The sequence below is a fragment of the Halichoerus grypus genome, chromosome 7 (genome assembly GCF_964656455.1).
Source record: "Halichoerus grypus chromosome 7, mHalGry1.hap1.1, whole genome shotgun sequence".
NCBI lineage: Eukaryota > Metazoa > Chordata > Mammalia > Carnivora > Phocidae > Halichoerus > Halichoerus grypus.
In genome coordinates, this window is record NC_135718.1 from 5,340,863 (window position 1) to 5,361,820 (window position 20,958).

The 20,958-nt window shown below is 46.1% G+C and overlaps 1 protein-coding gene across 6 annotated transcripts in view; it reads right to left on the reverse strand.

Moving 5' to 3' along the window:
• Positions 1-20,958, reverse strand: part of DOCK1 (dedicator of cytokinesis 1) — a 490,705-nt gene that overhangs the window by 159,250 nt on the left and 310,497 nt on the right. For 5 of the 6 annotated variants that reach the window (XM_078076968.1, XM_078076967.1, XM_078076970.1 and 2 more), the window contains exon 29: positions 18,109-18,203. In XM_078076968.1, coding sequence (XP_077933094.1) covers positions 18,109-18,203 — 95 coding nt within the window. Of the gene's footprint in view, positions 1-11,861; positions 13,063-18,108; positions 18,204-20,958 lie in introns of those variants that run through there. The other variant, XM_078076972.1, reaches the window with a different exon arrangement.

Here is a 20,958-nt window from a genome sequence, read left to right on the forward strand (position 1 = left end):
CCATCTTCTTGTCCCTGACTTTTCTCCTGATACCGGCAACTGCTTTGCTGACTTATCTGCAACTGGTAAGCCCCTAAAAATGAGGGTGACCCGGGGCTTCACCTGGTCTGCTTCTCTTCTCCAGCTACCGTCACCCGCCAGATGGCCTCCAAGTCATCATCTAAATGCCAGTGACACCCCACACTGGACCTTCTAACATTAGCGTTCTTCTGAACTTCGGGCTGAAATTTCCACATGTTCCCCAACTTCTGCCTCCCACTGCCCCCCAGGCACCTCATAATTCACAGGGCCATGCATTTTCCATGGAGGCAACACCTCCCCCGAGGGGGTGAAAATGCGTTCGAGGGGAAGGCGAAGAACACTTTAGACATTATATTGGCCTGCGGCCCTCCAAAGCAAACCCTCCCTACTAAAGCTTACGTCTTTAGTATTTAATGTCCCTTAATTAAATGTAAATCTAATCGAATCCTTCTCCTTAGGACAGTGATAATGAACAACAGGCTGCGAAACACGGAGCTAGTCCAGGACAGAGCGAGTGAGCCCCACCCCCAAACCCGAGGCTCTCACTGAAAGCGCCACCAATCCTGTGGCTCCAGCCAAACACCTAGGACTTTTCCCTGATTGTTCCTTTTCCTTCCTTCCCTCCCTGCATATAGTCTGTAACAGTCTGCTTGACCTGCCCCCGAAACATGCCCCAAATCTTCCATCTCCTTCTCTCCCCAAAGCCCACCTGAGCGCTGGCCACAGCCTCTCCTAGATTATTCCATGGGCTCCTAACTGGCTCTCCAGTTCAGTTTCTGCCTGCGCTCTGTGCTCTGAACTGCAGACCAAACAGTTATGTGAAAACACAGGTCAGTGACGCCACTTCTCTGTTTGAAAGTGTCCATCATTGGGGCGCCTACTGGCGCCGTCGGTTAAACGTCTGACTCTTGATTTCAGCTCAGGTCATGATCTCGGGCTCCGCACTCAGCAGGGAGTCTGCTGGAGATTCTCTCTCCCTCCCCCTCTCCCCCAAGCCCCACCCCCTCCCTCAAGTAAGTAAATAAAATCTTTAAAAAAATAAAAATAAAGAGTCCATCAACTTTCCACCTCAAAATAAACCCCGCTATGACAGTAAATCGGCCTTCTTTCTGCTCCTTCTGAGAGCTTTGTGGCACCTGCTCTGCCTGGAACATTCCGCCATCTACTTATCATTTAGATTCCAGCTTAACTGCCACTCCCCTGGGAGCCCTTCTCAGGCATGTCCCCCAGGCTTTTACAGCCGCGGACTCAAATCCTCTGAGTGATCCTCATCACCACCTGATACTTGCCAACTTGCTCCTTTGCTTTTTCTTTAATTTGAAATAAACATAAATCTTAGAATAGTTGTAGATTTATAGAAAAGTTGCACAGAGTTCCAGGATACGCTCCTCATTCAGTTTCCCTGGTCGCTGTGGTACGTTTGTCTCCATCAAGAAACCAGCATTGCCTCACTGCTATTTTTTTTTTAAGATTTATTTATTTATTTGATAGAGAGAGCATGCATGGGAGGGGAGGGGCAGAGGGAGAGGGAGAGGGAGAGAATCGCAAGCACACTCTCTGCTGAGCACGCCCCTGAGATCATGACCTGAGCCACCCAGGTGCCCATGCCTCATTGCTATTAACTAAAACCTCACAACTTACTCAGATTTCACTGGTTTCCTCTTAATGTCCTTCTCCTGTTCCAGGATCTGACCTAGGACACCACGTCATCTGTAGTCTTCATGTCTCCTCAGGCCCCTTTGGTTGTGACAGTTTCTTAGACAGTTTCTCCGTCTTTGATGACCTTGATAGTTTTTGAGAAGCCAGTCAGGTACTTTGGAGAAGGTCCCTCTATCTGGGTTTGTCAGAAGTTTTTCTCGTGGTTAGACTCAGTTTTATTCATTTGCTTGTCAGTTTGTTTCTTGTCTGTCCTTCCCAAATACCCCGAACTCTAAAACACCTGGAGCTGCTGGAGGCTGGGTCTGCTCTGCCTTGTTCTCTCTGTGTCCCCAGAGCCAGAACCATACCTTACCCACAGTAAACTATCAGTCGATACACACTGACACATGAGCAAGAATATATGCACATATCACCATCTATGCCGTGCACGTGAAACAGCAAAGTGAAATTTTCTCACGTTACATAGTATCACACAAAATGGCATATACATCTGTGCCTGAGGATGTCACGCTGGGTTAAAGATGTTCAAATGTAGTTAAGACAAAAGCTCCATCTTTTGTTTATTTGCACCATCTTTCTGTCTTCTCTTGCAGCGAGGACCAGTGTGCCTTTAGAAAAGTCTTTATTCTTACAGACATCAAATTCTTGGCTATTTCCCTTAAGATACTATGTGTCCGCTGCAGGTCAGTTTTCAGCTTTACAACATCTTCTGAAATGCTCATTGCAAAACATTATTTTCTCCACTTCAGGAATGATGAAGCTGAATCTCCCGAATTAATGGGAGTCACCTGAGACGATGTGCCTTCTATGTGAGCCTAGACCCGGAGCCTGGGGCTGATCCCTCCACCTGTTTTGAGCCCACCCACTGCCTCTTGGTTTCCCCCCACAAGCAGCTGCGCAGCTGAGGAGTTACAATGTTCACTTAAACATGATATGTGTCAAATATCTCAGATGGAGGAAAGGTGCACAAAACCCAAAGGGAAAACACTAGGTGAGAGTCCAGTGAAGGTATGAAAACAATGAAGTCTGGGACGGAAAGATTTCAGCAACTGGAAGAGCATGAGCGACATGAGGACAACAGGGAGGAGATGGAGTAAGACTGGTAAGCCCTGGCTGGACAGAGGGAACGCAGGGGGAGGGACACAGCCATCCAATGGCCAATGTTTATGGAATGAAAACAAGGTCACCCCAAGCAGTTTATGGAAAGTGTAATTTCCACAAATAGATTGCCAATGATAAAGGGTGGGAATTGGCAAACTTGAAAGTTTCATGCTATTTTCATCCCTTATTTGTTCTCTTTGTGGAGGATTTCAAGAAGACTGGAGAAACTTCTAGATCCCCCTTTATCCCTACATCCATTCAATAACAAGTATGTGTGCAGCCTTGCATTAGGGAGAAGACCTGTCCTTGAATAGCTCAATGAGAAGCAGAAATTGCTTTCCAAGAAGATGAATCTAGAAATCCAAAGGGAATTACTTGAAAGAAACAAAGACCCAAGAAAAATGAAATTCAGCAGAGGCAGACCAGGGTATGTTTGTGTAAAAGAGATGTCGTCGTGTACTCAACACCCTCATGACAGGACTTAAAGACGTTCTCTTGCTACCTACGGGGCTGAATGCACCAACCGCCACGAGCTTCCCACGGCACCCTAACACAATCAGAAGTTAAATAACTAAATTGGCAAATATTCTCTTTTTATGAGCAGCAGAATATTAAAACAATTAACAGAGAGAAAAGGAAGCACATCCCTGAAATGGCCAGGACACAGGACAGTGTGACACCTTGCTCTTCCGTCTCCCCCCTCATCACAACGATGGCACGTGACCAAGGGTGCAAAGTTCTGTCCTTGCCTCCCAAACCACCCGCCCCCCGCCTCGGACACGCCCTCACTCTGGGAGTCCGTGATCCTGACTCCCCCCTCACAGAACAAATCAGAAACCCCATCAAATAAAAAGAGTTCCCCTTAAGTCTCAACTCAAGACTTTGACGAGTCTTAAGGCAACCACTGCAAAACCTGCCTTGAACTCCATCACTGGGGGTCACAGCCAGGTGATTTTATGCAGCTGGTCCCGCAAGTAGCTGAGGGGAGGCCGATCTGAAGCAACCAGATCCTTCTTCCTCTGTGTCGTGCCCAGAACCCTGAAATGCTCCCAGCCCTGGCGGCCTCACTGGGCCCAACCCTGGGCACCCTTGCGGCCGCTTGTTCCAAGGGCGTGCTGAGCAGCGGACCTCAGCACACCGATGTGGAAGACCACAACTCCTGCGCTCTAGGAGCGTTTCCACAGCCACCGGGGACCCGGTCACTCGTGTTTTGGCTCGGACTCCCCGCAGCTCTGTAAATGAGGCATGAGCAGCCAGGAGGGGCATTCTTCCGTCAAAGCTGCACGGGCTGGGCAGGGAGACAGGTGCTGCCCCGTGAGGGCCCCACAGTCTCCAGCACAGGAAGCAAGCTCTCCTGTGGGACTCCTGTCAGCATGGGTCTGATTTCCTTGGAACAACATTGCCTGGGGCGACAGAGAACTCAGGTTCAAGGCCCCCAACACTGCAGGCAAGAAGAGGTTGGGGCAATCAGAAAACACAGGCTTCATTAACCCTGGGAAATGCACCACAAGGACTGCAGAGAACTGTCTCCTGGAGTCTCAGAGGGGGCGCACAGCCGTGGCCGGAGGCCCCCCCCGCCCCGCCTCCGCGTCCTCACTCGCCTGCCACCAGGACCAGACTCAGGGCGAAAGCGAAGGCTGACACCCTCTGAGGTCAGTGGCACTGGATGTGCACAGCGCTTAAAACACAAAGTGGTTCCAGTGCATCCAGGCACGGTGGAGTAGGGCTCTGCCAGGGTAGGAACACACTGAACCACAGAAGTTTACCACTTGCGGTTCACAGCTTGGGCTGATCTCCATCCACTAACTGGGAAAACTGGTGCTGTAGAGCTCGAGGCAGACAGCTCTGCGTGCAGCCCCTCCCGCAAGGGCAGCTCAACTGACAATGGAAAGGAAGAGCCCAGAGCCTCAGGAGCCACCTGCTCTCCAGGCTCCCAAAGCTTGACCCCTGCATCCCCCTAATGTGAAAATAATACGGTAGTGATGATCATGGGCATGGGGACGTCACTCCCTCCAGCACTTGGGGAGTGTTACTCTTTGATGGGCACTTGGCATGCACCACCATGAATCTTCCCAGGCTGTTCTTCGCCCATAGGCGTCCCGGGGAGCTCAAACCACTTTCCCACAGCCATGCAACTCACAGGGTGTGTTGAAAACAAAATGCGACCCGCTGTAGAGTGGGCATGCTTCCCCATGGACAAAGTGAGCTCCTTGTATGCCTCAACCTTAGCAGCCGTGGAAAGATCATCACAGGAGAGCCTTCACTTTTCCGTCCGGACTCTGACCAGGTGACCACCACAAATAGCGCACAGAGAAGGTCTGTACCACTTCTTCAAATCGGCCATTAAGGACATCTTCTATTACGTACAATAAAACCAAACAACTCCTGTCCGGCCTCCAAGGACAGCATTAAGAAATTTCCCTAGAAATTAGTGTCCGGGAGGCGCCTGGGTGTCTCAGCCGTTAAGCGTCTGCCTTCAGCTCAGGTCATGATCCCAGGGTCCTGGGATCGAGCCCCGCATCGGGCTCCCTGCTCAGCGGGGAGCCTGCTTCTCCCTCTCCCACTCCCCCTGCTTGTGTTCCCTCTCTCACTGTGTCTCCCTCTGTCAAATAAATAAATAAAATCTTTAAATAAAAAAAAAATTAAAAAAAAGAAATTAGTGTCCGGGATTTGGCTCAGGTCATGATCTCACAGTAATGGAATCCAGCCCTGAGTCTAGGCTCCCTGCTCAGTGGGGAGTCCGCTTGTCCCTCTCCCTCTGCCCCTCCCCCTGCTTGTGTGTGCTCTCTCGCTCTCTCTCTCTCTCTCTCAAATAAATAAATAAAATCTTAAAAAAAAAAAAGAGGGGCACCTGGTGGCTCAGATGGTTAAGCATCTGCCTTGGGCTCAGGTCACGATCCCAGGGTCCTGGGGTGGAGTCCGCACTGGGCTCCCTACTCAGTGGGGAGCCTGCTTCTCCCTCTGCCTCTGCCCCTCCCTCTCTACTTGTGCACTTGCTCGCTCTCTCTCAAAAAAATAAATAAATAAAATCTTAAAAACAAAAAAAGAAGTTAGTGTCAGGGAAAAGTGGGAGAAAGTCAACCATTCTGGTCAGACCCCATGAATGATGGAATTCACACTGTCTCATGGGGCTGGGCTTGGCAAGGCTTGGGGGCAAAATGGGGTGCTTCACAACGTGCTGGGTTCCCATATGGTTCCCTCGGGTCCATTCTTCCCCCAATGATCCCTATCTCACTACATGGTTACTTTTAGGTGCCGTGTTGTATGTATGGTTTCTTTAAATTGGAAAACTACCCCAATTCATCGTGTAGGCAGAATATAAAGAACAAGTGGGACATTTCCCTTCTCTTGCATTTTTTTCAGTATTAGAAACTTACTTCATAATGCACTGCATATTGGAGACCTTAGGGTCCAAGAGAGAATACCCAACTGCCTGACAAATACCACTCAGAAAAGCCGGGCCCCCATAAATGACATGCAGATCGTGTTTACCTCCAGGTGTCTCCTAAAAAAGAAGCACTCCATTCTCCTTAAATCAAGCTTAATTCTTAGGTTTCATATAAAAAATAATCTGTCCAATATTCAGCTTGACTCCTATTTTCCACTTCCGAATCACGTGCAGGTTAATGGCTCATTAAAAATACCGTCCCCACAATAAGCTGCAGCATCAGATGGGAATTGAGATGGCCATTTACTTTAGTCAAGCAATAACATTCCGTTTGAAGAATCAAATCAGATTTCTGACCCCTTAATCCCCTGGAGGCTGGGGGAAGCAGCAAGGGAACTAGTTCCCACATGGCAGGGACCGGAGTGCAGGGGCCTCCCACCTGTCAAACACTTCCACTTTCCAGACCACTGAAGGTATAGGAAGTGCCCCGAAGCTAACCCAAACTGGGGGGTATTAATAGTTCAGCCATGGTCAGAGCAGCGCAGCCGAACAAAACATTCACCCACCTTTACAAAATATATCCCATCCCGCTCCATCACAGGAGAGGAACTCCCTCTGGCCACTGAGGATTTTCTAGTTCTCGCAGGAAACCTCAGTGACTTTCCCCTGAATGCAATGCATCAGGAGAGAAGACAGGCTGTCAAGAAGAATCACAGAAAAGGAGAGATGGGAGGGGCTTCCTCTAACCGACTCTCCCCAACCTCTGCATGCCAAGCAGCCCGTGTTCCTGCTACAAGGGCAGCGCATCCCACAGAATGGGGGAAAGATCGTTCCTGCTATGAAAAATAGATTGCATGCTAAGAAAAGTGTCAAGTGCTAAAAAGCTGCCCAGACTGCCAGACAGCTAACGCACTCCTTCCCCTGCTGGGCATGGTTAATATTTATATTCACAAATAGTCACACTTAGCACCGCCTGTCCCTTCCCCGGGTCCTCTGTGTCCGTGACATGGAGTTGCGGGGCACTGGGTCTTGAGCACGGAGAGAGAATCGGAGCGTCTCTGATACAGCAACGTGGGAAGAGGCTTTCGGTCCAGGGCTTTTGTTTTTGAACCATTAGAATCCAGTGAACTGAAAAGACCAGGCTGTCAGTGTTCATTTTCTTCCTAAATCAACCAAACTGTAGAATAACACGAGATATTTCACTTTACAATATAATTTGTATCTTCGATTTACTTGCAGCTCTGGGAATTTGACAGGTACAGTATTAAGTAAAAACCCTCCTGTGAAGTCTCAATGGAAACGGCAACAGGAAACGGCGGACAGCAACCTCCCTGCGGTTTCCAGATGCTGGCACGTCGGGACGGCCGCGCGTCACCCTCACACGTCTGTGGCCAGTGCGGGACAACTTTCCATTAAGGAAGTTCATTAAGAGATCTTCAAGATAGTAAGAAGTAGTCTGTTGTTCACCGGATACCCATACCTTTGTGGACCCAAATGTAAAATGGGTAACTGCATTTTATTCCCGGAAAATCATTGCTACAAAAATACGCCATGTACTTTATTGGTTGACTTTGTACTTAAAAAACAAACAAACAAAAACACACACACACACAAAAACCCAAAACAAACAAACACAAAAACATTTCCCACTGACGTTCTTTCAGTCGGGTAGTTACTGTCTGTCGAGCACCTACTGTGCACCAGGCAGGGTCACTGGGCACGGACCCGCCACCACAATGACAAGGAGGGATTTTCCCCCCCACGGCATCAAAGATCCACACACAAATGCACAGAATGCCATGAAAACGGAGCAAGGGACATGGAAAAGCATCTACTATGAGCAGACACGTATAGAAGATGCCACAATCCTGTTGACATTTTGATTCTACGGAGAAATTATATTAAATATTATAATCCTCTTTATAAATCTGAAAAATGTATTACATATGTGATTTTAGAAAAAAAGTTTAAATAGTCCACTCTGAGAGAAATTATTCAATTTCATTTCTGATTTCCTGTCTAGAAAATAGGAAGAGTTTGGAGATGAATGGTGTAACTCCATGTTCAGTCTTCAAGATAATTTTATTTCAGAAACTGTATTTCATGGGGCTTCTATACTACAATACCAGACAGCAGCCTCCCTTACTACTGGGACAGTCACCACGCTGGTTACGGATAACTCGCCAGCAGGAAGTCCACTCCGTTTCTTTCTGCAAGAGTCTTTGAAGACTTTTTTTTTTAAAGAAAAAAATATTAAATGAAAATGATTAACGTCAACCAACAAAAACCACCATTAAGAGAAAGAAAAAAAAGCAGTCACTGAACAGGAAAACCTATCTGTAAGACATATATCTCAACAAGGTTCTTATCCTGCAGACACAGAAGAAACGTGGGATAAGGCGTTAATATCCAAAAATAAGGAGATAATATCCGAAATATATATAAAGAACTCATATAACCCAATCGCAAAAACAATCCAGTTAAAAAACGGGTGTTTTCCCAAAGAAGAGACATTCTTCCAAAGAAGATATACAAATGGCCAACAGGTATATGAAAAGATGTTCAACATCACTCATCATCAGGGAAACACAAATCAAACAACAGTGAAGTATCACCTTGCACCTGTTAGGATGGATATTATAAAAAATATAAGAGATAAATATTGGTGAGTCTGTGGAGAAAAGGAAACTCTCGAGTACTATTGTTGGGATTGTAACCTGGGGCAGCCACTGTGAAAAAGAGTACAGAGGCTCCTCAAAAAAATTAAAAATAGAATTAGCATCCGATCTAGCAAGTCTCCCACCAGGTGTATTTCCAAAGGAAACAAAAACACTATCTTGAAAAGATATCTACACCCCCACATTCATTGCAGCATTATTTACAAAGACCAAGGCACAGAAACAACCTAAGTACTTGTCCATCAATGGGTAAATAGATAAAGAATATGTGATACAGAAAGAGAAAATGGAATACTATTGAGCCAGAATGAAATCTTGCCATTTGTGACAACACAGATGGACCTTGAGGGCGTTAGGCTGAGTGAGACAAGTCAGACAGAGAAAGACAAACAGTTACGGGATCTCATGGATGTATGGGCTCTTACTTATTTATATATAATTTATATATGAATATATTTTATATATCACATATTATCAATTAATATAATTATATATATTATATACAATAATGTTTTCTAAAATGCACGCACACAAACTCCCTCAGAAGAGATACGTGCTAATATTTTGTCACACGTGCTACGGGCCAGGTACGGGCAGGGGCAGCCTGGGATCTAACTTCGAGTCAGTGCGACTCTGAGCCCCGCACCCTCCTCGCTCCCATGGCCAGGAGAGCCTGGGCCACACCCACAGGGACTCGCTGTGAAGCTGGAGCACCTGACGGGGCATCTCGGAGAAAACTACCTCCAGTTCATAGGCACTTCCTTGAGAGGTGCAAGGTCAGTCCCGGCATCTTCAGGGATGGCCGCTAGTGTTCATTACAAGGGCCACTGTCTTTGCTGCAACAGGGAAGGGGGCTGAGAAATGTGCAAGTAAAGAGATCACATATATTTCTATTAATTACTTCACATCACTGAAACTCAGTTTTTTTCCATCCATAAAATGGGGTTATTATTGACATTTTTGAGTGGAACATCCTTTGAGGGGGGCCGTCCTGTACATGGAAGGATGTGTAGCAGCATTCCTGTGTGCCCTAGATGCCAACAGCCTTCATTCCCCCAGCCGGGACAACAAACGTGTGCCTGGACACGGCCACGTTCCATGGCGGGGGGACAATGACAAAATCCCCCCTGAGTAAGAGCCACAAGAAAGGTGCCAAGACCATGCTAGCCACTCGGCAGGCATTCACTTCACCTTGGCCGTCTCCTCCTCCTCCCATCCTAGCCTTAAAATAAAAGCGCTCCAGCCCAGGGTCTCACAGGGCACACGATTTCTTCAAAGTCCCAGGAGCGCTGGAGGTAAACATTTAGGACGGAGGGATCTGGAGAATGACCTTAATAAGATGTTTTTCCTCCATTTTGATTTGTGCCATCGAGAGAAGTTTCATGCATCAAACAGAGAGCTCACTTGGCTTCGTTGCCCATAAAGTGAAGTACGTCCTCCAGGATTAAGTGCCACCAGACGGCCTCATCAACGCCAGCCATGAGCTCCCAGTAAGGTGTGCACCGGCTCTGGGAAGTCTTAAACAGACTTTGCCCTTTCAAAACTTTCCTCTGAAGCAAGCTTCCCTAAATAAGAGTCCTGGCTAAGGGCTCTTCATCACTGCCACTCCTTTGAGAGTAGCTTGAGTTTTCACCTCCGAATTAAGTAAAGAGGCAATCTGAATAAAACCCAACTGGATAAAAGATCTCAGTTACGTGCAATAAATTGGTTATACATAACTAGGGAAGATCTGGAATTATTTGTTCTAATATCAGGCCAAGCTTAATTACTAAGCACAGAGCAAAAGCACGCATGCCATAGAATAACTATATGGAAAATTCAAAAATAATTTATGAAAATGCCATAAAGGATAAATGGAACTCCCACTGGTAGCCAAGTACCATGCGGGTGGGATCCCTTCCCTGCTGGGAGATCCAGGGTGCTATTACTAGATGCGAATCAATATCCATCCTGAAATCCCAGCACTTAAGGTGGCCGACTCAGCCCCAGAGAAACCCCTCACGTGTTTCTCCAGGAGACTTGCCAGAAATGTGCTCAAGTCTAGCCTGGCTTGGTCCAACCAAGGATGCACATGTGTGCCTCGGTGTCTGCAGACTGGGGTCTGAGCAGCAAAACATCTCAGGTTAGGCCAATTTCTTTGGAGAGCAAAAAGGTTCAAAGATGGATATTATTAAGTGTGTGGGCTGGGTAAAACGTGGGCACACTGGGCTCTGGGGAAATTTTCATCCCAGAATGTTTTCGTTATACTGACTTTGAATTCCTATTTCTTCCCTGAGAAACAATATTTTTTTTTCCTGTGGTCCTCAGCAAGTCGTGTTGTGACAGTGTTTATGTCAACAGCCGCCGTATACAGTTTCAAAGGGAAAAATGATTCTTAGGTATGCTTAAAATCTTCAAGCCGTTGGATATGCAAAACCTCTATAGGAAACCAGTAAGTTGAAAAAGTAGATTAAAAGTAACAACATCAACTAAAACCCCAGGCTTCAAAGGAAAGAAAAAAGATGTCAAGAAGAAATAATCCAAGAGTCCCTTGAGCCCAAAATGCTTTCTATTTGTGCTTTCAACTTGCACAGAGATTTTAGCTGTGTGCCCTTCCACGGGAGAGGTTTTCCTTGAGGAGGAAGTTGAGCAGGAAAACACAGTCCTCCCAGACGCCACCATTTTCAGCTACCTGGTATCATAGCCCCTGAGGCAGGTTGCCAGTGAGTGGGGACCCCCCCCGCCTCTCTTTCTTTCGCCATAAGACAAATGGCACATTTTCTCTGCTCTGAGTCCAATGCATAGTGCTAGCAAGGACAAAAATTCTTCCACAACACTGGAACCAAATGGCGCTGTCCCTGCAAACAGCCTACCCTGCAAATTTGCTTTCTGAGTATTATCATGATTTACCCTTAAGAAGCCTGGCATCTCAAAGTTAGAATACCTTTTTAAGGCTTAAGGCCCTTTCTTGTCCTGACTACATGCCAAATTAATCTTGGCAGAAACATCCATGAGCTTGCCATCTTGGACATATGATGGATACTGCTTCTGAGTGGGGGAAATGTGCTCTATTGAAAAGGAGAGAAATGGCTACGTTATAAAACTATGCATGGGAAATTTACCGCATGCAAGGAACCACATGTGATTATCACTATGTGAATATGCACTGTGCACGTTAGGTTAGTGGAAACGTAATGTGCTGTATTAATGGACTGAGGCAAACACATCCTGGTCACAAGATGTCTGAATCACAGGGGAGAAAAGGAGGAACGGAAGAGGCCACATTCAAATGCACCAACACTGTAGCCAAAAGAAAGGTGATCAAAAATGCAGACGGTACAAACATCGGCCTGGATGGTCCTGGGACAGTCCCCACATGGCCATGATCAAAACCATGACCTAGACCCATGAAATAAGTAGCAATGATGATCTCACAAATTTTGAATAGAGACACATCTTCAGGGTTTCTAAAGACAAATATAAGATTAACTTGATTCCAGATAAAATAAAACCAGGCCATCATTTCTGACTGATGGTCTTCAACTTTTAAATGGTCAACAACGAGACAAGACTTTATTTGGCAAGTCAACAAAATCTGCTGTATTTGATAAGCTAGTCTTTCAGACAGGTCCAATTATGACCAGGCTCTGTTACGGCCAATATATGCCAACTGGCAAGATCCTAAGCATTTCAAAATTGAAATGAGAATCTCTTCCATTTTCTTTTCTTTTTTTTTTTTAAGATTTTATTTATTTATTTGACAGAGAGAGAGATAGTGAGAGCAGGAACACAAGCAGGGGGAGTGGGAGAGGGAGAAGCAGGCTTCCCGCCGAACAGGGAGCCCGATGCGGGGCTCGATCCCAGGACCCTGGGATCATGACCTGAGCTGAAGGCAGACGCTTAACGACTGGGCCACTCAGGCGCCAAGAATCTCTTCCATTTTCTGTGGGCAGAATTTTGAGTTCTCGTCTGATTCCTTAACTGTGATATCCTCTTGCCCCATGTGTCATTTAAGAATCTACATCATAAATTGCCAGTCTCCACTGACAAATGGCAAGGAACTTTTTTATCATCCAGTGAAAATTTTGCAACCCATTATATTGTCCTTTTTGCTTTGTCTTCTAGGCAGTTTTGAGTTTCTCGGCTTCTAGAGAGTTTCGTGTTTTCTCTATGGTTTTCCATCTTCTATTTTATATTCAGGGTCTACGAATCCTTACTGGTAAAACAGACCAAGTCCTATAAGAAAGTGTGTAGGATATAAATCACAAATCATAAATAGGCCCCAGCTTAACATGTAAGAAAGCAAAAAGCACCAGACACCAAATCTGCGCTAATACGGAGGAACACTTAAAAATGATGGATAATCACTGTTGCAAGCTTTGAGTGATCTGAGGAAGTAAAAATGTTGGTTTCATTTATTTTTTTATCCGGAGAGAGGGACACAAGTAACAAAGCCTAGTGAGAATCCAAATCAGGGTAGCTGAATTTTTTTAAAATTCTGTTGCAAGACGAAATGATTGACAAACGTAGGAAGGGTTTTGGTCCATGTTATACACAGTATGAGTTAGAAAGTCTAATCTGAAAAATCTGAAAATTAAACTCCGTACTGCCCTTTTTCTTCACCCAACGTACATTGTAGAAGTGCCTTTCTCGAGTGAAATTATGGCAGTTAACAACAAAAGCTTTCTTCAAGGTGAAAAAGGAATTCAGTCAAACCAATGAGTAGACTCATGGCCTCCCAGATCACGCCTATGCCTTAAAATTCTAGTCTGGGATTTTTAGTGTACAAACACGCTACTGGGATGAATTCAAGTGCTAAGACTAGAAGAAAGACACAGAAACGCAACCAAGTGGTCACACTTCTGCCAACAACCAAAGAGAACTCTGTAAGAGCCACCGTATAAGACTTCAGTATTAGACTCTGCTACGCACACCACGAAGCATAAATCTGAGAAAGTTGGCTCCTAGGAGTTCAAGGATGGGTACTAGCACTTAAAGGCTAACAGAGAAGGTCTCTGCTTCCAATACAGCATCAGATCTTACATGAAGACTTAGCCTTTGCTTCCCTCGGAGAAGATTATAAAGCACTTCTGGAAGATAACACGCAAGCACACTTCTACACAATGTGAACTGGGCTCATCTTAAATGTCATCTTACCATCTGGCACCATCATATCCAAGAGCAGAGCTATAATGTCAGGCCATCACCGTTCAGTTACTACCCTGAACACAGCATCCAAGTAACTCCTGTCCTGGTGACATTCACTGGATCCTCTAACTTTGACTCCTGATTTACAAGTGGTTGCTCCAGAACTGACAGGCACCATCTTTAATTACACTGGACAAGCCCCACGTACTGAAGGACGGTACACTGGACAAGCCCCACGTACTGAAGGATGGTACACTTGCAGACACAAAGAAGAACAAGCACACAAATATTTAAGAGACCACAGGGGCTGAGTCTGTCGATTTCGAAGCTGTGGATGGTAAAACTGCATGTCCAGCTGTGCCATTAAAACTAAAATACAGGCTCCTGGAAGCTTCTGGGAATCACTGCTTATCCTATGGAAGCAAGGAGGTCTCCGACACATGCCAGGAAGAAGAAGAGCATGGAAGTCTGGCGACACGTAAAGTATTGAGCAATGAAGTTACAGATTTAAAAAAAAAAAAAACAGATAACAGCACAGAGACAATGCTATATGGTATCTATGTAATTTCTATAGGAAATTATTTTATTACACTGATAGTGAGCTTTTGTTCTTCTAGAAGTTTACAGCAGGACTCTATAAATTTCAGCAATAAATGATATCCTCTGTAACAGCATATACTTTTCATGGCGAAGAAAGCCGAGTAAGAAGATTTTGACTTCCATGCTTAACATTCAGTCAGGGAAGCAGGAAATCTCCCAGGAAAGGTGCACTCGAAGGACACCAGGGTTAAAAACAACAACACTCTCTATGAAGAACAGGAGACATATTCAAGGCAGCAGGATAGTTTAGAGGGTTTAAAGACTGGCTCATCTTAATGATTTAAAGACTGGCCCTATCACTGGCCCTATCACTGCCCAGCTGTGTGTCCTTTGGCAAGTTACCAAACCTTGAGGCTTCAATCTCCCCATCTGTAAAATGGGCATAAAAACCCAGCTGTCTCAGAGTATGGCTGCGGGGATTATGGGCATGATTCCGGCGCTATCCCCACGGCAGCGCCGGGCACATGGCAAGCGTGTCCAATGCTCATCTGTAGTCCTCAGATGCAAACACAGAACACATGCAAAGAATGACTGCATTCACTAAAAAATGAAATAAACTCTTCATTCTGAAGGTGGCACTTAAGCAAGAACTTTAAAGAAAACTGAAGGGTCACGAACCCAGATGTCTTGGGATGGCTTGAAGCTTTAGCTAGTTGCTGGCACAGAGGTAAAAGCTTTTCTTCCAAGACCCAACTGATTCAGCTTCTAAAAACCACTATTGTTCACTCAGCAGAGGGGGCAGCATTTTGGGGCAGTGGGATTCCAGAATGAAGCTTACAGTCACTGCTGCGCGAATGTTGACCTACACGCCCCCTTCGCGGCTCACTCATCTGCTACACATGTTGGCTTGGGACCCTGTTCCTACGGAATGTGTCACCTGTGACAGGAACCTGGGTGGCTCTGAGCCTCGCACAGCCAGAATCTCCGCAAATCCAAGTGCCTTCACTTGGTGCCAACACTCCCCCACACGCATGGACGCGTACACACGTGCACCACGCGTGTACTTACACACACACACACACACACCCCCCGCTCAGCCTCGAAAAGCTCTTGCAGAGGAAAGCAGTATCGGCTGGATGGCTCGGCCCCAGAGTACTAGGACTTTAGCTGAGACACGTCTGTACCACATTTTATGTACGACATAGACCACAGGGAGTTTATATTCACAGTGTGTCCCTCAGCAAGCTGGCGCTTGGAGCTGCAGCCTCCAAACAAGAGAACAGGATGGACTCCCTGCTTCAGACCTGAATTCTATTATCACCGACACCAGACTTCATCCTCAGAAGTGGCCATCCTAGTGCTTGCAATGAGGACACAGCGGATGTGGCTTCTCCCTCGTAGAGGTTCCCTGCCCCCCAAACAAGAATTCTCCTCCCTGTGGCGAGATGCAAAGGCTTGGGTCCCAGATGCCACCACACACCTGTGTCTCGGTAACACGGTGAGGCCCTGCAGACGTGCACTAGTGAGCCGGGACACAGGGACAAGGCTGGCTTGACGTGCAGGGAACACGCAATTCTGGAGACCACAGGTCAAGCCACCTTCCACTGAAGAAACAATAGAACACTTTGGGAGAAGCTGGACAGAATGTCCAGAGAAGGGGACCCTGAGCACAGTGCTCCACACTTTGAACCAAAGGCCACGTGGCTTTCACCCACATGCGGGTCTGGGGTGATGCTCAGACACATCACGGTTGGTAGCAGGAGGCCGATGATGGAATAGAAGGAAGAAGAAATAAGGCGATCATCATGTCAAAACTGAAAATAGACTCTCACTCATCATAATATAGCATAAATCAACAGGTTGTGGCTGTACGTTCCTTGGGACCCCTGGGATCAGAGGCACAGAGTCAAACCACTTGGAGGTGTGAATCACATCTGACCTTTGAAGGAGCAGTCCCCCCCAGGGTGTGGAATGGACAGGCTGGGTGCCAGGCCGCAGCGGCCACTCTGGCAGAAAGATGCAGGTCAAGTTCACATGTGGTGTCACAAGGTAGAGAACAGAGTCCGCACCCTGCACCAGGGCCTGCCTTTCGTTCTGGTCAGCACTGTGACCAGGACTATGATTTCTTTAATGACATGGCAAATTATCGTTTGCTGCATCAGGGAAAATGCAAACCAAGACCACAGTGAGACACACAACACCTCTACCACCAGGGCTAAAATGAAAAATAGTGACCATGGCAAATGCTGGCATGGATGCGGAAGAACAGGATCACTCTCACACTGCTGGTGAGAATGTAAAATGATGCAGCCGTAGTCAGGCAGTTTCTATAAACCTAAACGTGGAGCGAGCATACAACCCTAGAATTCTACCCCAGGGCATTTATGCCAGAGAAATGAACTTATGTTCACACAAAACTCTGTATGCAAATGTTCGTGGCAGCTTTATTCATAATAGCCCCAAAGTGGAAAGAGCCCAGATGTCCTTCGGCAGGTGAATGGTTAAACCATCCGCAGCACATCCATACCACGGAACGCCTCTCAGCAATCAAAAGGAACAAACTAGCGATGCACCCAGCAACCTGAATGAATCTCCAGGGAATGAAGCAGAGTGAAAAAAGCCAATCCTGAAATGTTACATTCGGTATAATTCCACTTATACATCACATTTGAGATGACAAAATTTTAGAAGTGGAGGAAAAATTAATGGTTGCCCGGGTTTCTCGAGGGTAGAGGTGTAGGGGCGAGGAGGAGGTGTTATACATGGACAACAAGAGGGACCCTTGTGTTGGTGGATTCAAGAAGAGGTGCCATGGCCAAGCACAAATACAGCAGGAAGATCTGTGTAACCCCCATGAATCCTACTGACACCGAGCCCCTGGCTGCAACATGGAGCTCTACTTTTGCAAAATGTTATCACTAAGGGAACCTGGGTAAAGTGTATACAGATCTCTCTGTATTTCTTTCTATAACCGCAATGCCTATGAATCTACAATTATCTCCATAAAAAATGCAATAAGGAAGGAGAGGAAAAAAAAGGAGGTCAACGGGAATTTTTCCAGGAATCACATGCAATTGAGAACCCAATGATCGTTGCTGGTGCTTACCGAAATTATAGAACACAAGTGCTGGAAAGTTAACCAATAGCCTTCACAGGGAAACGATAAACAAGGCACAAGATTAATATTTAATAAGTACGAAGAAAATGCTCACTTTTTAAAGTTGAAATAGGAGAAATGCAAATACCTTTCAAAAACTGAGACACAGTGAGAATCACTTGGGCTAATAAAAACATGTGGTTAAAATGAGACGGCAAATTGATGGCAAACCGTGCCCTTGACAGAAGCTGCCCCAGACCAAGGCTAAGGGGGGCTAGGGCTCAGCTCAGTGTTTCTCCAGGAGGCAGAGCCCCGCGCTGGCATAAGGAAATCACCCAATCTCCAGGTCTGTTTCTCCAAACAACTGTTTGCATCACAGAATGGCAGGATGTGCTCCTTGTAGGACAGCCCCCATGGTATCCAGGCAACACCACCGTTCCCAGCAGACATGAATTAGACACCTCGTAAAAGGTGGGAGCTTTTCTCCCTATACTCACTTATTCTGCATCATGTTCATTATCACCCAGTCGAAAGGGTAGACGTTCTTCCCAATGAGGTTCTTAAACATGATGAATGTTTCCATCAGGAAATCCTGAAATAAAAAAAAACAAAACAAAACAGAACATTGCAACAGCCCACCAAGAAAAAGGAGAAAACCAATCCCCTCTTGAATAATTACAGTATAAATGACCTCATTTTTTTTAGCGGAATGAAAACATTCTAAAAAGTAATGAAGATGTATTTTACAGGAGCTTTTTTCTTTCTGTTTGCCGGAGCACCTTCTGCCTGTGATAACTTTTTCAGGGATATATTCGGGAACAGGACCTGGGCGGGTATCTGTCATAGTCATAAAGAGGAGATCTCCAGGTTACAAATAGGCATTCTTTCTGCTTATAGGAAAACATACATTTTGCAAACATAAGATGTAGGATATACTCTAAACTTATTTTTCATTAGGAACAGGGCATAGCAGGTTGAATATGGGGTAGTAACATCCATTCCATTTTCTTATGTAATTTACAAATAAAAGGCTCAAGCGGGAACTCCTGAGCATCTGCACCAGCTCTGTTCATCATAACCATCGGAGCACGCGGTCATGTGACCGCTTTTAGACGGCAGCGACGACCCCACAAGCTATGCAGTTATGCTTATGCCAACCTTGGGCATGATCCTCTGCACATCATGGGTCATTCCCTGCCGCCCTATGCTCCTTCCATGCTGCTAAGACTGCTCGTGGCATCAGGAAGGGGTACCCATTTCCTAGGGGCTCCACCCTGTGCCTGTCAGAATTTGGAGAGTTTCTTGAACCTGCCAGCTTGGCCCTTGTTCTGAGCTGAGCAGAGCAAAACTAGCGGTTACCCTGAAAAGCACACCTCCCCGGGAGTCTGCAGGCTCCCTCCAGTTGTGGGGTGGGCAGGGGAAAAGCCACAGAGGATTCACTTAGAAAAATGAGGCCATGGTCAGAGATTGCCAAATGAGTGGTTATTTCTCATTTATTTAATCTACGGAATCATAATTAGGTGCAATGGCTGTGAAGCCCAAGGTGGGGTACAGAATTTAAGCAGCCAAGAAAGCAACTCTCAGCAAAGTCGTAAACAAGTGCTTCTTGCAAAAGGGCAGCAGCTAAATTTGATAGCATCAGTAAGCTGATGGGCCAACTTAAATACTTTCTTTGCAACCTGACTAGCCATGCCGGGTTCTGGCAAGCCATGCCTACCGTGTGCCCCCTACCATGAATAAAAACTCAGGGAGCAACCGTGATCCCCATTTTACAGCAGAGGCCCCCAGTCAAAGAGAAGATCAGGACCTGGGCCTCTTCAAGAGAGAAAAGTCAGCCCCATGTCCTCCAGACTCTGCTCACACCAGCTCTGACCGCCAAGTCCGAGTTCACACAGGGCAGGAGCACTCCGGGGGCCCCCAGACACGATGAACTGGGGGTGTCCCTCCCCAAGGCTAATAACTGCAATTCATATTTCTCCACTTAAGTTTTCCCACTTTGTCAAGAGTTTCACATTTTAATGACCAGGTTGCATATTTGGCCGGCTGAGTGCCATAATTTAGCCACATCTCTATTTGCATGAAATTGCTGCCTTTCTTGCTGATCACTCCTCAAAGCCTAATAATTGAGATACAGGGTCTGGGTTTTATTATTCTGGAAGAGAAGCATATTTTCCCAACTCCCTTATTTTTTTTTTTTCTAGGAAACACAGTCCCATACTTCATTAGTATGGCTCAGCTGTTAAATTTTGGTACTTTGCTGATCAGACAAAATGCTGCATATTGTGCAGGATGAGGTTTTGTAAGGCGTCCTTGTCCGTCTGCATAATTTACTAGCCATGGAGATGGTCCTCACCATGGTCGATGAGACTTAGCAGACTATTACACTGGTATCTCCAAGTCAACAAGGGGACACAGAGGACTAATAGAAGATCTTCTGTGAAAATTTCCTCTTTCAGCACCAATCCATTCCTGCTGTATTTTTCAGTTTGATTATTCACAAGATGCCCCATATAATAAGTGGGCAGTTCTAACAATAGCCATCAATCCATAGGCACAATCTTCTTGTCGTGAATCCATCTGCTTCTGTCCATCCCCATCCCCACCCACCTAAATAAATGGTCATCCTCTCTCACCTGGACTGTTGAGGGGAATCCTGGCCTGTCTGCCCATGTCCACTCTTGTCCCTTTTGACCCCCACCCTTGACCCAGAATGCCTTTTCACACTGCAAATCTGGCCAAGGCACCAACACTTCACAACCTCCCATTTAACCCACAACCCCAGGGGCTTCCCAATGTTCGTAGATTAAAGACAAAGTGTCTCGACGATCTGAAGGAAATCCTGCTATGCCAAAGGAGAAAGTGTTTCAGACAAGGACCCTCAATAGATACTAAAGCCATCAGATGAAGAATGGTCAGGGGATTGGACATTGGCCAACGTTTTGTGGATACCAAAGCATCAGCCAAAGATCACATGACAATTGTGAAGGGGTACGTATCTTCACAATGGGGAGATCAGGCTGGTAGCCGCTCTCAAACAAGCAATCAAACTGTCAGCTCAGCATTCCCACCCTCCCAGTGGGCAAAACAGGGAGCACTTAACACCGGCTCTGAAGCTCTCCTGACAAAAGGATAAGCTTGAACATTAGGCCAAGCTTCCAGTTTGTAGGACATATGGAGGAATAGAGGAACACGCCGAAAGCCATTACAAAGCAGCACGAAGAAAGACAAGACAGGGTGAGGGACTTGTTCTAGAAAAAAACAGAGATGAAGGAGGCACAAGCAAATGCAATGAGTGAATCTGGACTGGATCCTGATTTGAGGAAGACCCTCATGAAAGACAAGAAAGA